Genomic DNA, 20,316 nt, shown 5'->3' on the forward strand with positions numbered 1-20,316 from the left:
AGGGTCCACACAGGCAATTATACCAACACTGCTGTCATGACATAAATGAAGTGATACAGCTCACGAATTCCCACGCCACTTTTTTATTAAATCTTATCTCTACAGTATAGAGCAGTGAAAATACAAATACACAATGGGACACTGAAAAAAAAAATAAAAGAAAAAAAAGAGGACAAAAACAGATGACACAGGAAAATCTGTAAAATACCCCATAAAGTCCACTGCACGCATATTTCATTATTATTAACAGGGGACATGGCAATCTATAATCTAGTAGTTATCAAATAGTCATTTTTAGATGCTAAACTTGTTTAAATCACAATTCTGAGTTGTTATTCTCCTGCCACATGAGACGCACACAGACAAAAAACCCCACACTGCTAAATGTACAGGAAAACAACAAAACCAACTGTATTTTCTACCAAATGGGTAAAGCAAATGAAACAGAAGTTTTCTCCTTTTTCTCTCCATTTCAGCCACATCAGAGATACTGTGTGTATCATCTTCTGTTAGGTGAAGAACTTTGAAAAACAAGCACTTAACTAAAATCTAATCCCAACATGATGTCAATATACAGAACAAAATGCATTGGTTAGGGCAAGTAACAATGTAAACTGACCCAATGCATCTGAAAATCAAACATGGTCAGTTTATTTGAAACACAGTGTGTATGATGCCTATAATGTATCATGTGTGTGTGGTGTGTGCATGATGAAGGACATTTCATTCCTGCTGTGGGTATGTCAGCTAGGAGGACATTTCTCACCTTAGTGAGAATAAAAAATACCTTCAGTGGTGCTAACTGGAAGCAGTGGCGCTGATTGAACTGGTACAAATGATCTATTTTACAAGGATATTTGCACACTAGTTCACTCATCCATGCACCCACACATCTCCCAGCATGAAAATAAAAAAAAATTAATGCCCTGAAAGCAAGAAAAATATTTAAGATTATACAATACATTTGTATAGTACATGATGTGAAATGCCATACCTCTTAATGACAGTGGTCCACTGTGCTTATAGAAAACAATGCTACAAGTAATTTTTAGGTGAATAAATTCTTAGGTGTGGATGACGTGGTAGCTGTACTGTACCTTAATCAGTTTTAAATTCAGATTTTAAATCAAAATTAAAACAGAGAATGCTTTTCAAGCTGTGGATGTAGAACAACCTGATTTATTTATTTATTTATTATTTTAAAAATGTAATTATGTTAGACCATTGTCCTTTTTTCTACCCTCCTCTAAGAGATTAATTTGTTTCCTACTGGCATACATCAAAGATGCAAGAAGCTAAAAATATCTCTCAATACTTACAGCGGTTGAAGCTTCTACGTTGGCACCAGTAAGACACAGGAACCGGACAACATCAAGAATGCCATTGTTTGCTGCCAGATGTAAAGGTGTTCTTCCATACTAACATGGTGAAAAGAAGTGTCATTGCCTTAGTCAAAGGACTTAACTCCAAATTTTATGACTAATAATCAAATATTTTGTACAATTATACATACTGATGTCTTGCAAAAACTTTAAGAAAAAGTGCTTTTGATTACAGCTTAAGCACAACTGCTTAAACAAAGACTAGATTGACTACGCAAAAAAAAATGGGAAACAATTTTATAACTAAATCCCCCACAACTGTTGAGGAATCCTTGAGGTTTTTTTACTATATTTGAGAGAATCTTTCTAATTCCTAGTAAATTTAGTTGCATTTTGCTTAATTAAATATGATCCAGTTAAGCAACACTAAGTCCTTAATCTTTAAAGCTCTGGATTCTATTTCAATCCAAGTATTACTGAATATTACATATTTGCAATCTCCCCTGTCCACCCGAATGAATAAAAGGGATGAATGGAAGAAGCCAGCCTGGAAGAATCTGTGCTTTCAGTGACAGAGAGAAAATGCTGCAAGTATTGCTTCCCCAATTTCTGCTTTTCTCCATGAATCTCTCCACTGACAACAGGCCATCATGACATTTACATCTGGTCTTTAGTGTTCAGACCTACTGTTATAAATACCACTACTGTATATTCTCTGCTTCTAATTCCTCTTACTATTACTTCACATATTTTTGTATTTTCAATATTGTTCTCCCTGTTTCAACCCTATGTTCAAAAACAAACTCACAAAATTACTTCACAAAAGAGTACCTGAAATCAAAACTAACTTTCTGATAACTGGAAACGGAAAAGATGCCTGGCTTCTCAAAACCCTACACCTCAACTCAAATAGCATCAGACACGGTGTGGCCAGCAGGACCAGGGCAGCGATGGTCCCCCTGTACTGGGCACTGGTGAGGCCGCACCTCGAACGCTGTGTTCAGGTTTGGGCCCCTCGCTGCAAGAGGGACGCTGAGGTGCTGCAGCGTGGCCAGAGATGAGCAATGAAGCTGTTGAAGGGTCTAGAGAACAAATCTTAGGAAGAGCAGCTGAGGGAACTGGGGGTGTTTAGCCTGGAGAATAGGAGGCTCAGGGGGGACCTTATGGCTCCCTACAGCTACTGGAAAGGTGTTGGGTGAAGGATGTTGGTCGCTTCTCCCAAGTAGCAAGCGACAGGACAAGAGGAAATGACCTCAAGTTACACCGGGGGGTGTGGGGGCGTTAGATAGGATATTAGGAAAAATTTCTTCATGGAAAGAATTGTCAAGCACCGAAATGAGCTGCTCAGGGAAGCTGTTAGGTCACCATCCCTGGAGGTATTTAAAAGACTTGTAGACACGGCACTTAGGGACATGGTTTAGTGGTGGACTTGGCAGTGTTGGGTTAATGGTTGGACCTGATGATCTTAAAGGCCTTTTCCAACCTAAACAGTTCTGTTATTCTAAATAAATCCACATGATATTCTACCGCACAGTCTGGAATAAACAGTGTCCTCAATTGGTCTTACGTACATGTGGGACAATGCCAGATATAAGGACCAAGGATAAATGGTCGCTTTATTAATGCAGTCCCATTATGAGGCTTGCTGCTGAAAATGACCAGCAGAAATAGATTCTTTATTTGACAAGACCCAAACTCACTCTTTCAAATAAAGGGCGCTCTAAAAATCGCTCTAGTATACATGACTCCTAAAAGAATAACAGGACATAAACTATAACCATAGCTTCTGTAGCCATGATCCCACGCCCCTTGAGCACCTGAAGAGTGCTTAGTTTTTCATGGCATGCTTGAGGCCAGGCCACTGATCCCAGCTCAGCATTCTTCATTAGGAAAAGAGGTGCTAATCCAGCCTTGTGCTGCATTAACTCACCTTCCCCAAAATGTGTTCTCAGCTGTGGATCTGGATTTAATTGCCTAGTCAATCAGTTTTAAGCTCAGAGGCAGGATTGAGGAGCTCATAATTTTAACTTTTTTTCACTTGGCAGCAGGTGATTTTAATTATTAACACTGGAAGTGATCGCACTGGACAACCCTCAAGCCAAAAGCTCCACAACTTTCTTTGGCTGCCTAATACAGAGAAGGTCAGTGCTTTGGTAACAAAGGGAAGAGTTAACTAGCAAAATGTGATTGCCAGAATATGTACTTTTCCAGGAAAACAAAAAAGCTACAACACTTGAATCAAACAAATTGCAGATAGCAACATAAAGATTCCTATGAGTAACTTTTAAAGTTAGTAGCAAATGTAAGATTTACACAGCGCAGAGAAAGATGTTCAGAGGTAAATATCAAGCCCTAAGATTCATATACTTGTCAGCAGAGTCCAACGGCTGACCTTCTATTCAAACTAACTGAAGGAAGGTTTCCTTAAACAGTTTTTCTCTTAAAGATCTGTAGGAGGAAAGCCAGAATATTAAACTTGTAAAGGATCACATTCAGTTATTACATACACTACAGCACTAGCACACCAGAAGAAGCTGCTAAGCAAGGCACTAGTACCTCAGATTTAGGGATGGGCTATTAAACGTTCTTTTTGGAACGTACTTACAACAGTTATAGATAGTTCACATTTTTAGCTGGCAGTAATCCAGCAATACACACTAGAATCAACATTTTTAGGTTATAACACTTACCAAGTTTTCCTGCAATTGTCACATGTTTGTGAAACAATAAGCAATAAGAAGTTCCCCAAAAGCAGACTGCTGACATTAACTTTTGAAAATAATTTTACATTTAACATTTTAATTCTGAGACTTCCTGTACCCTGCCAGTGACAATTTGTTTAATAGATAAATTAAAGTTCTTCTATTCTAAGATAAATGTTTGATTAGGATTTATTTTAATAAATCAACTCAATGCAGAAAAACAGAAAGCAGCCAATATGACACTTATTTTTATAACCACAAATAGAATCTGCAGTTGAGTTAAATCCCTTGTTAGATGACAGTGCAGATCTTTTCATATAATTTGGAAGAATTTAAAGCAGATTTTTCATAAAAATGTACCACTCTTCAATTCTGTATATAAATTACTGTTACTAAATAATGTCAAACCGAAGCCGGCAGCAATGCATTTCATCTGTTCTTCAGCATCTAGATGTAATCTGCACAAAGCAAAGCTATACAACTAGGGAAGAAGGTTGGCTTATACTTCATTGGAGTTGAGTGGCAAAGTATACTGTAATAATTCACCTGGGCTCTTTCTTCATGGATCTTTAATCATCTATTCAACTGAAACAAATGTAGGTAAATTTGCAAGATGAGTCTTTTAATGCTTTGCAATTGGCCACTTCAAGAGAGAAAAAAATAAAAGGAAAAGCATTTTTCGTACCAGAGAATTGGAAAAGGCCATCTAATGCAATAGGTGAGCTATTAAAGTAGCTCAGTACCTGTACTTCATTTACCTTGTTAGTGACATCCAAATTACAACTTGCTTCACAGAGTGCCATCACAATAGGAACATTCCCATCTTTGCAGGCCACATGCAAGGGCGTGTTGCCATGTCTGTCTTGGAAATCTACCAAACATTCTTGACTGATGAGAGTTTTAACTACTTCTATTTGACATCTTCTCACAGCAAGGTGTAAGGCTGTGTGACCATCCTGAAATCACAAGACAGCTTGTAAGTGAGATTTAATAACATTAAAAATCAAAGAATTTTGCAGAGTCACAGTCACTTCATGTAACTGGGTGCATATACTTGCCTCAGGAACCACAGTGGTTTTTATTTTTATTTTGAGGGTGGAGGCAGGGAGATGCACAGTATCTGTCAGAATAGATCAGCTATGGGATAAAAGCATACTTCTATTAAGCCACTGGGCTTTGCAGTGGAATAGATGAAAAGAAAATACACATTCTCTACTGATGACTCCCTAGGAGATGGGAGAGAGACCAACTGTAACAACCAGCTGAATATTGTAGTAAACCACTCTAGTGTTTACTTACAGATGTTAGTGATGCAAAAGTCATGCAACCTGCTTAGTGATCAGTAACTTTAGAGAGAGAGCTTTCCTTCTCTGTGGAACAACTTAAAGAGACAATGTGACTGGTAAAAACAATTTAATTCTTTCAGAAGAAAAAACATTTTTCTGAACTTGCTTTAGTAACTACTTAGTAACCATCAACAATAAAGGTAGCTAAAATGACAAGCATACAAAAAGTATAAGCAATGAAATGCCAAATTTATTTGTTGGGATTATACCATGGAAGGCAAAAACTGATTCTGAATCAAATAGATTTATATTTTTAAACTGTCAGAATGTAGTTTATTGGAAATAGGTGTGATTTATCCAACCCATAGGAATCAAAGGCAAACAGCAAATCCATCTTTTAAGTTAATACTTTGTTGCCAATTACCTAACGCAATGTTCCTACCATTTTTCACAGTGTTACTCATAAGATGGTAACTAATAAGTTGATAAAAATTCAGCAAAAACCCAATCGTGAAAAAATAATCCATGGGCAACTTTACAGACTATTGCAGTCATCAATAGTCTCCATATGAAGTGCTCGGAAAACCCGTGTCATGGAAACAATGCTGGCTTGCAGCATTCAAATGAAGCAATTCAGAGAGATACAGCTGTGTGGCATGTGACGTCTGGATGTAATTCCCGACCAAAAGCAACTCAGACTAACCTTGTCTGTTGCATCAAGGTCAGCCCTGTGTTCTGCCAAGCATTCAACAATATCATGGTAACCCCTGGCAGATGCTGTCAGGAGCGGAGTCTCCCTTTCTTTGTTTTTAATGTTCACATTGCAACCTGCTTCACAGAGTGCTTTGGCAACAGAGTAGTAGCCGTGCCAAGCAGCACAATGCAGTGGGGTTTCTTCTTCCTGTCAACATGGAAAATAAAATTAAAAAAGAAAAAAAAAAAAGCGCTAAACAATGCTAGGAGGAACAATTCTGCAGCTTAACTTTTAAAGACAGGAAGATGACATGGAAAAAAGACAGTCTACTAATTAAGCCCTATAAAAAGATGTAATCTCTAATGCTGACATTCTTAAAACAAGAATAACGCCTGCTGATGTATCATGTGGTTACAGTAATACACTAGACTTTCATCATTACCTGGATTCTGAGGGTCCGTATTTCTCACCATAAAGCTATCTACTGAGAACAGCTTGCATGTCAGTAAGCTCAGCTTAGATGTTTCCATGCTCCTGAAGCTCACTGTCTTGGTTCTCACTTGAAAACTGATTCTCATTCATAAGCAACTTCTACATCCTTGTGTTTCAAACAGATCACTCACCAAGGAGATGTAAATCCCACTGGATTTACAGTCTGAGGCAGTCTGTCTACCACATTCAAAAAGCACATTCTAATGATTTAGGAGTGTAGGCAGTGACATGGCTACTTAAAGACACCTGGATCCTTTAAATGTGCATGATGACAAGTTTTTCAAACTGTATGTTTTGAGTTCAGTTGTGACTGAAGTTCTAGTTTGCATTTTGCTTGAACCCAGGAAGCCTCAAAATATTCACCTTCAAATTCCTTGTACTTCATATCAGTTATGTGGAGCATCATTAAGAAACTCAAATCTTTTACAAAAACATGCTACTGAGAGTAGGCTACTGAAAAGCAGGGAGGATTAAAACGCACGAAAAAAGTCGTTCTATCAAATTCCAAGAAATGGGCTATCCTTCCTGTACCTGGCAAATACCAATGAGGAGACAACTGATGATGATGATAGTAGAGGACTTGGACTGTATTAAAGATTTCAGCAAAAATCTGAGGAAAAAGAAATAGTCAAACAGCACATCCTGTGGGCCCTTGGCCTGCTGCTCCTTAAACAATATGAAGATAGTTCTAGAGGATGCAGCACTTGGGGAGGCTTATGGAACTCCCCCACACAGTTAGATTTGGATCAAATGGATGGGTTTTTTTCTACTAAGATTTTTCTTCCCTGTTTTCTCACAAGAGTTCAGAGTTCTAAAGAAGTCTTCCTGAGCCCTCCTTTCATTTTCAAAAACGAGTGCTTGACACTTCAGAAAAGTCCCACGAAGGCTAAAAACAAGCTGGAGCCAAGGCAAAGACTAATAAAAGAGTTTTGACCACACATACTACAGTCTTACTTGTTGAAGAAAAACAGTGTCCAGGACTCACCTTGTCTTGAATGTTTGGATTGGATCCAATGCTACAGAGAAACTGAACCACATCCACATGCCCATACCGAGCTGCGACATGAAGAGCGGTCTCCCCAGACTGCAATTGCAGAAGAACATGCCAGTGTAGTTTTCTATGTCACCCCTACATACACATTGCCGTGTACAGCCTGAATGCCTGTATGCTACATGCAGCACTCCTTCCTCCCTGTAACCCAGTGGCACAGCTGTGGTCAGCAGAGATCTCCCGCTTACAAGCTGTACTTGTATGTGACAGACACACTACCACCTGACAACTTATTTCTTCAAAGACATTCCTTTTTCAGAACTTATTTTCCTACTTAATTTGTTCCAGGTCATAAGGGGATTTCTGAGCGATATGAACTGGTAGCTATTGTTGTTGAAACAGATGTCCTATTTCTATTCATACTATTTCTGTATGCGCTCCCTCCACCCTGTATATACAAATGAAAGGAGCTGGCTTAACACCTTGGTATATCCTGGTGTATTTTGTTCATTATATGCAATTATTTGCAATCTTTTGTTGAAATTATATGAAAAAGAAATGGTATTTTTATTAAGATAGTAACCTCTTTCCTAGCAGCCCTATAAGGAGTTAACACTAATTTTGCTGATGTGCCTTTCTGTGTGTTAGTTGCCTCAACAAAGTGAACTATGTTTCACAAGTATAGTTGTCTCTGTGCTGGAGCTTTGGCTAGTATAAAGACATCGATACAGTGTGATATTTTAGAAACAACTAGTTCTCTGGGCAAATGTTGCTCAAGTAATACTGCTGAAGACAAGGTACGTGCTATCAGCTATTCATTGCTAGTCTTCATTATCCTCTGTAACAGTCAAATTTACTTGTCAGACAAAAGTGATTTTCAGTCAAGAGGAATGGAAAGCAGAATCACAATGTTACCCTGAATTTCAATGAGAAATCTAGTCTTCAAGCAAAAATTAATTTAGGTTTGTACTTCCCCACCTACCCACCATGTACTCACCACATTTAATATGCACACTTGGTTAACATTTGTTAGGAAAACGATCAGTACATCCAGCCACTTTGAAGCTCTGTTAACACAGCCCTGTATGTCAGCTTATAAAACCACACTAAAAAAGCCAGTCACATACTTGGAATTACGGCACAGCTGAAAATCATTCCAACTGGAAGACCTCTCTCTTTGATAAAATAAAAAATAAAAAAAAGGCTCTCTGCATGAAAAAGGAAAATAATTATTTTCTTACCTTATCCTTAACATCCAAAGGACATTTATTATCATTGAGAAATTTCAGTGTTTCTACATGACCATGTCGAGAAGCCCAATAGATTGCATTAGATCCGGCCTGTCAAAAATATTTGATTATAGATGTTACTGATTGATTTAGAATCCTAATTCGAGATTTTCAGCTGAGGTATACATGCACTTAGATGTACACAGATGTATTGAACAGCTATTCAAGCCTATATGAACATACTTTTTTTTGAAAATACTTCAAATTGTTTGAACAACATAGCAACAATGACAACAAAACCCCCTCTATGGGCTCACTAACTGTTTGCAAGAATAAACCTCTTCCTCCTTGTAAGGGTATCTTTTGGAAAGAAGCCATGAGACAAAAACCTTCCTGCTACTTACTTTACCATCTATTAGAAAAGCAGACAGTGCTTCAAGTTTGCTTTAAATGAACCTGTGGTACAACACATTTTGAAAAAAAACTTGTTGCAAAGCATACGCTCCATCACATACAAGTTTTAGTTGCGATATTCCCCATCATTAAAATGTGCACTTATCATTCCATATTAAATAAAGTTCACCCCTTGAGTTCTAGGACAATCACTAGTTTGAATTGATTGAGGCAATTTTGTAAGCATGAACTGCATTTTAAGATTAGTATCATTCAAATTACTTCAGCTAATAAAGTGATCAAAATCAGAGAACACGCACTAGTAACAAAGGACATCATTAAAGATTTGCTTTTCTCTTTTTGCAGTGTAAGACAGAAAACAGGCTCTACAGCCCAGGTTTCCTCATTTTCAGTACAACTTGGTCTGAACTGCTTGTCCTCTGCTAAATGTACTGAAAAACTTGTACAGAACGGTGACAAAGCAGAACCCTGACCTTATCTTGAATATCAATATGGGATCCACGCTTTAAAAGCAACTGAAGTATCTGAATGTTTCCACAGCCAGCAGCAATCAGTAGCGGAGGTGTTCCATGCTAACAATGAAATACAAGCAAGAACAATATATTTAATTTTTGAAGGATTAAGAAAAGAGAGTGGAACAGAAGGCAGGCATTGAATGGCATCACTGGATTTCCAGTTTTAAATCAAGTGTTCAGGGAATACTGTCTACAAAATAATTTGCCCCTTTGTTCAAAGAAATTTATTGCATAGCAATCTTCCATATTTTTTAGATGAATTCACATTTACTAAATCGTTGAATCAATTAACCAACTGTTAACTCAGGACTGCCTGGTCCATCACCAAACCATGTCCCTAAATGCTGCAACTATGCGTTTTTTAATCACCTCTGAGGACAGTGATTCCAGCACCTCCCTGAACAGCCTGTTTCAATGCTTCACCACCCTTTCGGTGAAGAAATTTTTCCTAATATCCAATCTAAACCTCCCCTGGCGTAACTTGAGGCTGTTTCATCTTGTCCTGTTGCTTGTTACTTGGAAAAAGAGACCTGTCCCCACCTGCCTACAGCCTCGTTCCAGGAAGTTGTAGAGAGCAATAACGTCCCCCCTGAGCCTCCTCCTCTCCAGGCTAAACCACCCCAGCTCCCTCAGCCGCTCCTTATAAGACTTGTGCTCCAGACCCTGCACCAGCTTTGCTGTCTTTCTCTGGACACACTCCAGCACCTCAATGTCTTGTAGTGAGGAGCCCAAAACTGAACACTATATTTGAGGTGCAGCCTCACCAGTGCCACAGTATTATTGATAAATTATACACCACACATTAAAGGCATGCTTTTCAAATTAGGAATATTAATGTTAAGCTATCATTAGCCCAGTTTGGCAAGGATGTTCCCTTTTGCAACTTCTTCATATCTACATTCCATGCCAGATTACTCAAGGTGTTTGCTGCACCACCTCAAAAACACAAGCCACCAGTAACATACGGGAAAGTTAAATGTAGCTGCATCATTAAAACAAAAATATACAGTTATTTCTTGACAGGTTCAAGATCACATAACAATAAAGTAACAGACGCTTTACTTTTATATTGCTCTTCATGAATATTTCTCTAAGTACTTCATAATGAAGGTCAGTATAACCATTCAAAAAAGTGGAAATTAGAGTAGAGATGATTTATCCAAGGTTAAACAGCAGAGCCAGTGACAGAACTTTGGTCTCTCGGTTTCAGTTCCAATACTCCCATCAGTGCATCCACAGCACACTGAAATGCTGTAGTAGGCAAGTAATTTCCTTTCTGAACAAACGACACCATCTAATATTATGTGCACACAACCACTTTCTGCAGTTTCTTTTGATTCTAATAGTGCTTTGCAAAGTCAGTTTTGGCAATTTGGTTATTCCTACATATTCTGCCACAAGAAACAACAACTGCAAACAAAAGCAAAGGCTGTTATCTGATACATCACAGCTCCTGACAATAGATTTGATTAATACTTTCTCAAAGCCCTGGTTTCCCTGAAATGGGGTCCATTTTCAGGTAGTTTCAGAATACCAAACACAGAACACATTAAAAATTCTCGTAAAGGAAGGCAGAATTACTTCCCATCCACTTGCCTTTTCCTTTTCATTTCAGATGTTATTTCTGTTTTACAACCACGTTGCTCTATTCAACAGCGTGATAGCTATTGCCCCCACACCTCAACACAGAACCACACTACCTTGTTGGGTTGATTGACATCATAATTTGTCAGAGACCCCAGAAGGTGCTGTAATCCAGGAACATTGTCATCATTGATGGCATGAATAATAGCTTTCATCACAAAAGAATCTTCCTCATCCTTGTAATTAAATGAGAAAGAAGAAAAATTGTTAGCTACATGGAAAAAAATCCCTCTCAAGAGCTGCCAAGACATCTAAAAAGATTGAAAAGTACAATTTTCAAGTTCTTCTAGAGTGTTTCAGCTGCAAGTTGTAATCCTTCATGAAGCATATGGCTAACACATATGCATGTTATTTGAAAACCCACACCAAAAACCCCCACGCTTTTTCTAGTACAATATGCTTCCCTCTTCACACACAAACCTGATACTCATGGAGATTCCAAACAGGTTTGTTTTATTAGGTGTATTTTCTTCTTCTTTCTAGGACTTACAATAGATGCAATACTTGCATGAAATGAAACTAATTCCATGCATCTATGTGAACATTAAAAAACCCCCAGAGGTACACAAATACAAACTGGAGTAGCAGGTTTCACGCCATCCAGGTATATGACACAGGAGAGATACTTTGGACCAAGCTTTCATCTATTCAAATGGACCATTTCAAAATCGAGAACATGAGTAATGAGCCCAGATACCGCTGCAGGTATGACTTTTCTTTTTCTCCTGTGCACTAAAATGTCAAAGAACTGACATTTACTGAGCTCAATGTTTGGACCACTCTTACCTCCTCTCCCCTGAGGTTTCAGATTTTTTAGAACACTAACACTGGGCTACAATTCCTTCTGCTGCAACACAGGTGTGAAATGCTGATGCAGTGTAAATGGCATACTGATAGGTGAGGTAGGGGAGGCCGGGAAAGGAGGGCAAGACAGAGAGATCAAAGAGCATGGAAAGAGAAAGGTAAGAGGAGGAAAACTGGAAACAAAGAGTACAGACTTGCACAGGAGGGACACAGGGAAGATAATACGGATAAAAAGGGCTTTGCAGAATTTTTGAAGTTTGATCATATTAATGCACAGAAAAGATGAGGTTACTCAGCTCTAAACATACTAACATACATACTTTGCTGATCACAGGGAATTGGTGAAGTGTATATTAAAACCTGGACAGTAAGCTAAATAAGAATGCTTTTGTATTTACAAGCATTTGTAAATATAAACCACACAACAACTGCTCCTGACTACTCAAGTCTAGTAGATGTATGTAATACCACTAAGTACTGTCTCAGGTTTTAAAATTTCCTACTTAAATAACCATTTGTTGTGACACTGCTGCCTAGCAATTAATTGGATCTATGAAGGTCTCAGTGATTCAGAATATTCTATTAAAAAAATGCAGTATTATTTTACTCTACACAGTGCCATGAAAAATTCAGATGCAACTTTTTCACATTATAATTGCTACAGTACAAAGAATCCTCCTGAATCAAACTTCAAAAACAAGATAGATGAATTTCTGGCACTAGCTATCAGCTTCACCATGGTAATTAATAAATTACATTTCAAGGTTTGTGTCATGTAGAAGATTAGACTGTGGATAACTGACCTCTGTAGCCTTAAAATCTATTTCTTTCTACATATGAGATTAATGAATTATGCCTTTTTTTTGAATTATGAATTATTTAATTATTAATTAATGAATTTTTCAATAGCCTAATATGTATGTTAGAATAATTTCAGAAGATGTTAAGTTTCAGATGTAGTAAAGCATTCTAAGCATGCAAGTACACACTTACCAGAGTATCATCACTTCTAGCAACACTCATGTTACTTCTGGACAAGAAAGATCTTGATAATCTTTGGCACAAGGATATTAAGCGCACTGATTGCTTTTTAAAAATAAGAAGAAAAAAGCTATATGTAAAAAAAAAAAAAATCAAACCCAAATACTTGTGATAAGATGCTATTGCAGAGATTTTAAAGGAATACTGTTGTATTAGCAAAACAAACTGACTTCAACACCCCCTCTACCTCTGTTCTATATCGCATTTGAACCTTTAATTTCTTCAGACATTTATAATCCAAATAGGCTATTCATATGCGCTAAGCAAAGCTATATAATATTTTTTGATTGCTACTGTTTCATCAAGCTGTTCAAATACAAAACAAACCAGATTTGTACCACATCCTCTTGTTCACACTAAAAATATTTAAATGTTCATATTTTAAAGCATGTACATACAGAAAACCTAAACTAAATGTATATTAGCTGACAGCACTTCTTACCATGTTCCTAGACCCACCATTTCACTCCAGGGCAGCAGTCTAAGTACTTAAAATTTTAAAAATACCATAGATGTTCACCTATCACAGACTAAACCACAGCAAAAAAATTGTATCGCACAGCTGGGTATTTTGTAGCTTTGGTCCATAGCTTAGCAAAATCATCCTATTTCTTGGCCACTGTGACCATGAATAAAATTCCTTTTCTAATAATAGTGACTTGTGTTGTTTCATGTCTCATCCCTCCCCATGATAAAGAGATTTCTCATACAACAGTCTTACCCTTGCTTAGTTCAGTGTGAACTCCCCAGTGTGCAAGCTGAAGGAGGAGGGACAACTGTTTTGATGCACTGCTCCTTGCACAGATCAACACTTTCAGCTAATATCTTGCCCCATTTCTGGAAAGATTAAGTGATGCCAAGCTTCTAAACAGGTTTGACAGTCTCAGACCAAAAATCTTTTGCAAAAGACACTAGTTTTCCTTCCTACTTTGTTGCACATTGACATAACCACTGGAATAACTAACTCCGTGAGGCCTGCTTAAGGTATGTTTGATTTACTGGCACTTAGAAATGCCTTTTCTCTGAAAATGTTACCAAGACACATGATGACAGCATTCAGCTGGATGCAGAAAATGAACAATCCACACACAAGCATTTGTATGCAGATGATTAACCAAGAAATGTTCTCCCATACCCCCATACTCAAGCACCTAATTTATCCCAAATGAAAGAGGAATGAGTTTCCCCTTCTCGACTCCTAAAGGCACTGATGTCTCCCTGGAGCAGGTAATGCTTCTGCATCTCTATGTCACCAACATTTTGAAGATCTGTTGAATGACTTACTTTCCATTTTCGTCGTGCTGCAAACTTTTTAAATTTTTCCATATTCACTGCAGATGCTTTTCTGCTAAGTGCTTGTTGGGTGTCTTTAGGCTATGTGCAAAAGAAAAATCAAGCTGTTGTACAATATCACAAATTACAACCAGAACTTTCATAAAGCACCTTCCTGTATGTAAGACACTGTTCTTCAGTGATGACTTCTATTTACATCATAATAATATTGTAAACATATTGTAATAATGAAGTAATTGTAAGCACATCATTTTAACATCCACAGCCTACTGGGGCATGCAGATGGAATTTCTACATAAAACGCCCTAAAGCAAATTCAGACCTAAGAATATTTCATGCAATACTAAAATACTTATTTTTTGAATTCAAACAAAAAAAGCCAACAGCCAACAGAACATTCGGCTTTACCCTTCATGTCCCTCTGTGATGGAGGCATTGGATCATCTCCTTTATTATTATTTATCATCTCCTAGATAAATCTTGTCTTCTGGTTAGATTTCCTGGCTGATTTTAAATTCAGTCAAACTTTGTTCCAGTCTCAGTGTAATAAGGTGGTTGCTGCTGGGACCCTAAGAAAAATCACATCCCACCTACCTGTGCAGCAAGCTCTAACGCCGCACCCTTTGAACTTTCTCATAGGCCAAAGCTAAGCACCAGTAACCAGTGGAGTACACCAAATTTTGCATTATTATATGATACCATACCCTAAGTCATTTCTATGGAGAAATGCAGGTAAAGGTAGTAATGGGAAGGGGAAAAGACAGTATAGATCAGTGGGGTGGGGGTAGAATACCCACAAAGATAAGATATAAAGGAACATAACAGGGCACAAAAGATCATGTCTTTTTGCAGCAGTGGAGACCTTGGTTCCCGAGACACAAACTTGGACAATGCTTACTTCAATGGTTTAAAAGATCATTTTAACATGTTCAACATGCTTAACTTTTCAACTGTTTAAGACTAACCCAGCAAAAAGTCAGCAAAGCACAGTCAAATCTGTAGTTTGGTGTACTGGTGTGGAAATGTCTGCCCTAGGGTGCTGAACTGTGAACTGGAGCAGCTGTGGCACAGATAAATATGCTGCTAACTGGTTCTCTGGGAAGTGGAGTGGGGTCAAATACCCACTGTGTATCCCCAAGACCTGGGAAATCACTGGCACTGCAGAGGTTTACTACTCACAATCAGAATGTGATACAGAATCAAAAAAAACAACTGGTAGGTGTTACTACACACATTAAGAACAACAGGTCCCATTTTCTCCCTCTCAGCTTAGTAGCACCACTAACAGCTCAATCCAAACCAACCACTGTGTATCACTGAAAGAAGTGGACCAGCTCTGCATCAACTGCTTTCTTCAGTTTAAAGAGGAAAGGCCCTTTTTTACCCAATCTAAACAATGAAATTAGAAGATGAAAAATGTGAGAGGAAACTGGACTGGATTCAGAGAATGTTATCTTTGTAAGTCCAAAGCTCCCTGAAGATTAGCTTTTCTGCCTAAGCATGATTTTAATCTCAATAGCAGGCTACTTCTCTATTGCTAACTTACATAGAGGATATGTTAATGAAGTCCACATTCTCCATGTATTAATTTTCACACAGTTTTCCAAAACAGTAAAGTTACATTAAACAATTATGGCAATTCTCCTTGTTAAGTAACTTGAAAAGAAAAAGTGAAGTACGAAATGAAGAATGATTAAAAACAGGGCAACAGGCAACAGAGAATGAATTACATACTAACCTTGATCCAAGGATGCAGCAAGCTATCTTGAATAGTCATTCTCTTCCTTTAATAGAATACAAGATGAAGCTGTTTCAGATAGTAAAAAATACACACTGCCACATGTTTATTAAATATATCTCAAAATATAATGTCATTTGAAATACTAGAGACACAGGCTGCAACAGTGCATACACAAGAGAAACAACTCACTTTGGATCCTTGACTAGAAGTCTTCGTATAAAATCTTTAGCGAGGGCACTGGTATTACTGAAGAACTCTTCTTCAAATTCATAATTCACAGCAGACACATTTGCTAGTGTTTCCTGTTTGGTGTCTCCAAGAAATGGTGATGCACCACTTAGACTATAAGACAGACAGACATTCCTCTCATTACATGTTGTAATATTGCCGTTTCAACCCTCTGAGATCAAATTATAGCAGAACATGAACACTTTTTCTTTTCTGCTCTAAGACTGCAAAGGTATTTTCAGGCAGGTGTGATCTAGTAGGGCAAAAACCTTTCCTGTAATTTCAGAGAATATTGATTAAGATGAAGCTGCTGTGGAAAATCACCTACAGATTTGAAGACAGCTTCCCATGCTATGTAAATTCTGATTAACGGCCATTTTTTCAAAAACTATACTGTTTCTTTTATGATCATTCAACTTGAATGATGATATGCAATCACAATGTTTTGACTTGTATGGACACCACCAAACCCGCAGAGGATAGAATCAGAATTTAAAAAATAGCATTTACAAGAACCACCCATATATTTTGGTACTTACAGAATGTAAGTTATTACACCAATGCTCCTGGAGTGAAGGGCAGGGGGCGAAGATGAGGGAGAGGGGAGAAAAAGAGATGGAGGCGGAGAGGGGAGAGAAAAATAAAAAAGGTTAGAACATAAGAATAATCACGAGAGATTTATTTCAAGTAAGATCCAATAACTTACCACATATCTGCTTCAAGACCAAGAGGCTCATAATTTACTATTTCAGGAGCTAAAGGAGAAAGCAGGAAGATCAGTACCTAGTCAAAGAACAGTTCTGTTACTCTGAGCCTATATATGTCAGAGATAATAAGCTAAGATGCTGAGAGATAAAAACATCTTAATGCAAGTATAAGTTGGAACTGAACACTACAAATTGCTCATCTAAATTTCAAAATGTCATGAATTACACACAAATTACATAATCTGTACCTCAGCCAAACCAAGCTAAGCCACACAGACTGTTTCACAGACTGAAAAAGAATAGTTTGAAGAAACCGGTTTTCTCACCAACAAACTCTGGTGTTCCGAAGATATTTTTGAATTCATTTCCAAAGTCAATTTTGTGTGCTAAACCGAAGTCAATAATCTTGATGCGAGGCTTTGGTACATTCCTGTCCAACAACATTATGTTTTCAGGCTTTGAGAAGGACGAGGGGGAGAGAAAGAGAGATTATACATAGGTACAAAATGTCTGACGCATACCAGCATTCTTCAGCACTGAATATTTCTCTTTACCTCTTTCTGCCTCTTTAATTGTCTCTCCAGCAGAAAAATCCCATTTTTTCCTATTACAATCTAACATATGCTAAAAATCAGCTACAGTAAATTAGGATTTCATGTTGATGACAGAGTGTATGATTTCCACAGGGCCAACATTTTACCTCTTGTAGATACAACAGTTGCAGTTTTCATGTGGATGGACTCTAAGTGAAACACGATGTCTTCAGTAAAGGCCACAGCCTCTGTGCTACGGTCATTTGAGCAGTGCTTGGAGCTTACCAGAAACAAAGTCGAATAAACTACTATTTGGGCTTGGTTAACACTACTCCCTGAAAAGAAGTTTCTTTCACATCACACAAGCAATCAGAGAGGTATATCTTGTTGCCTTTGGATCTTCAAGAGAACTTTTTGGAGTGGTCTAGCTCCCAGATTGTAAGGCTCAACATACACAAAAAAAAAACCAACACCCCACAAAAAAAAAAAAACCACAAAACCAAGAAGGTTCTCATGTCTTTTCTAGTTTATTGTAAAATACGGACTTTGGATTATTTTGCAACAAAGTTTTGCAAAAACAGAACAACATCAGAAGATAAAATGTCAAGGGCAGCACTAAAGGAGCCTGCTTCTACATTCAACACACCCAACTAGCATACAGAACCAACTACTTAGTCTCCATATCCTGTCATCCCCATAAACTGGCATGCTCTGAAGAGTTCCCTGAGCTACATCGATCCTGCTTACATCGTTATGAACTTCTGGAGTCATTAAGAAGGGCTATTCATCACCCTTCTTTTACTTCTCTTCCCCAATTACAGGGGCTGATATGTGCAAACATAATGTTCTTCCTTCCCTCCCTATATTTCTATTGCATATTTTTATTGTTCAGCATACTGTAATTCTTGCTGCATACTTTAATTCACATATTCTTAGTATCCAGTGTAAGGATGCTTCGCTTTATTGTAAGCACATTGGCAAAAATGTACATTTCACATTGTAAGAAATGTATTTCTTACTAGGTTCGTAGTTCTTTTCTCTTGCTGTCATACGAAGATCAAATCTATTACTGTATGTAATGAGGACAAGACTAGAAAAGGTACGTTCTCCCTGAAAACCATTCCTTTCCCTACCTCATCCCCAGAACACATCACCCCTTTCAGAACTGCAATGCAATGTCGTAATTATGCCTCCTTTTCCTATTATAGACATAGCTGCTGACTTCAGCAGACTTCATGGAGCGTTCAGTTGCCTACCTCTAAAAAAAAATCTTATAGAGGAATACTCTGAAATCAAAATATTAAAAAAAGTGGTAACTGAGTTTAGACACAAAAGCTCTCTTATAACAAAAAGGATGCAATTAACAAGTTTTCTAAAAACAAACAAACCCCCCCCAAAACAAAAAACAGAAGAGGAAATTATCTGCTATGTCTCGTTTGCAAGAACCTTTGTACTTAACTCTGTACTGTTTCAATTATAGTACCTATAAATAATGTTCACATGAATATAAGATGTATACAACCGCCAAAAAAAAAAAAAAAAGTTGGAAAAAAGGCATTCTGTTAGAATGTTTCATCCAGATCCCAACCACATTCCATAAAATCATAATATTTTTTATTTCAAGACTGCTTGCTCAGAATTGTTTAATTTCATCGGAAGTTCCCATTTTCCATGAAGAATCCCACACTAAAACCAGACGGCAACTATTTACGGTTCAGTAATTTCTTTTCAGTGGCTGAGCTTTCCCCTGTCTACACAAGTTAGCAAACAAAACTATGGCCAAGATCTGCATGACGGCAGATTTGTGGCTGGCGTTAAAAAGGACTTGAACGGATGTTGCTTACAGTTATTCAAGTTTTTATCTGCTCAACATACCTTAAGATCAAAGTGAGCAATTTGCAGAGAGTGGAGATACTGAACACCATTAAGTATCTGTTTGAGAAATTCTGTGGCTTCCTCCTCTGTGAGAGATTCTTTCTCAGCTAAGAAGTCGAACAGCTCTCCACCTGCAACACTTGGAGAACAGAAGCAGAGTTATTGATGAGCTTTTGTTTCAACCAACGGGTTTTTAGCATAGCTATTCTCAAACCAGTTTTGAAAAGGATCCAGGTGCTTTAAACTTTGTCAATACCAAAAAAAGATTAAAATTACTTGAATTCAATACTCAAAATAGTTAGTAACCACCCCTCCTCACCCTGAAAAGAATACAATAAAAAAAGTCTTATTTTTAAACAAAAAAAGGTTTAAAAGAAACCACCAAAGATGGTTGGCTCTATCTAAACTTAAATGAAGTAAACCCCACCTACTCTCTGTTTGCACATTTAAAAGAATGAAATTAAATGGGAAGTATGTATACTCAAAACATACTCATGTAATGGGACGTCTAGAAAACAAAACTTTGTTTCATGCTAGTAAAAGATGTCCACCACCCCCATTGAAAAATACAGGATTTAAAGATTATTTTAAAATATTTACTGGCAGCAGTCCTACTATTCAGTTTTCAAACTCCTCAAATCATTCAACTTTTTGAAAATATATTCTGTTCTTTGAAACAGTGAATTACACTCAGCACATATGTTGCATTTTTAGTCTAACATTACCACACCTTTCCTACAAGCAAAAGTCATGACTGCCCTTAAGACTATTTCTAGCAGGAGTTTGAGCTGCACAGGCAGAAAGA

General features: G+C 37.6%; 1 protein-coding gene across 3 annotated transcripts in view; it reads right to left on the minus strand.

The window, feature by feature from the left end:
• The window catches only part of DAPK1 (death associated protein kinase 1), a 90,746-nt gene that overhangs the window by 19,686 nt on the left and 50,744 nt on the right, over positions 1-20,316 (minus strand). For all 3 annotated transcript variants that reach the window (XM_040580028.1, XM_040580027.1, XM_040580029.1), the window contains 15 exons: positions 19,512-19,650; positions 17,430-17,559; positions 17,103-17,151; positions 16,936-16,962; positions 16,358-16,510; positions 16,166-16,211; positions 14,419-14,508; positions 13,087-13,179; positions 11,346-11,465; positions 9,604-9,702; positions 8,729-8,827; positions 7,482-7,580; positions 6,014-6,211; positions 4,783-4,980; positions 1,320-1,418 (listed from right to left, as the gene is read on the minus strand). In XM_040580028.1, coding sequence (XP_040435962.1) covers positions 1,320-1,418; positions 4,783-4,980; positions 6,014-6,211; positions 7,482-7,580; positions 8,729-8,827; positions 9,604-9,702; positions 11,346-11,465; positions 13,087-13,179; positions 14,419-14,508; positions 16,166-16,211; positions 16,358-16,510; positions 16,936-16,962; positions 17,103-17,151; positions 17,430-17,559; positions 19,512-19,650 — 1,639 coding nt within the window. The remainder of the gene's footprint in view (positions 1-1,319; positions 1,419-4,782; positions 4,981-6,013; positions 6,212-7,481; positions 7,581-8,728; positions 8,828-9,603; positions 9,703-11,345; positions 11,466-13,086; positions 13,180-14,418; positions 14,509-16,165; positions 16,212-16,357; positions 16,511-16,935; positions 16,963-17,102; positions 17,152-17,429; positions 17,560-19,511; positions 19,651-20,316) is intronic.

Source organism: Falco naumanni, chromosome Z, assembly GCF_017639655.2.
Source record: "Falco naumanni isolate bFalNau1 chromosome Z, bFalNau1.pat, whole genome shotgun sequence".
NCBI classification, from domain to species: domain Eukaryota; kingdom Metazoa; phylum Chordata; class Aves; order Falconiformes; family Falconidae; genus Falco; species Falco naumanni.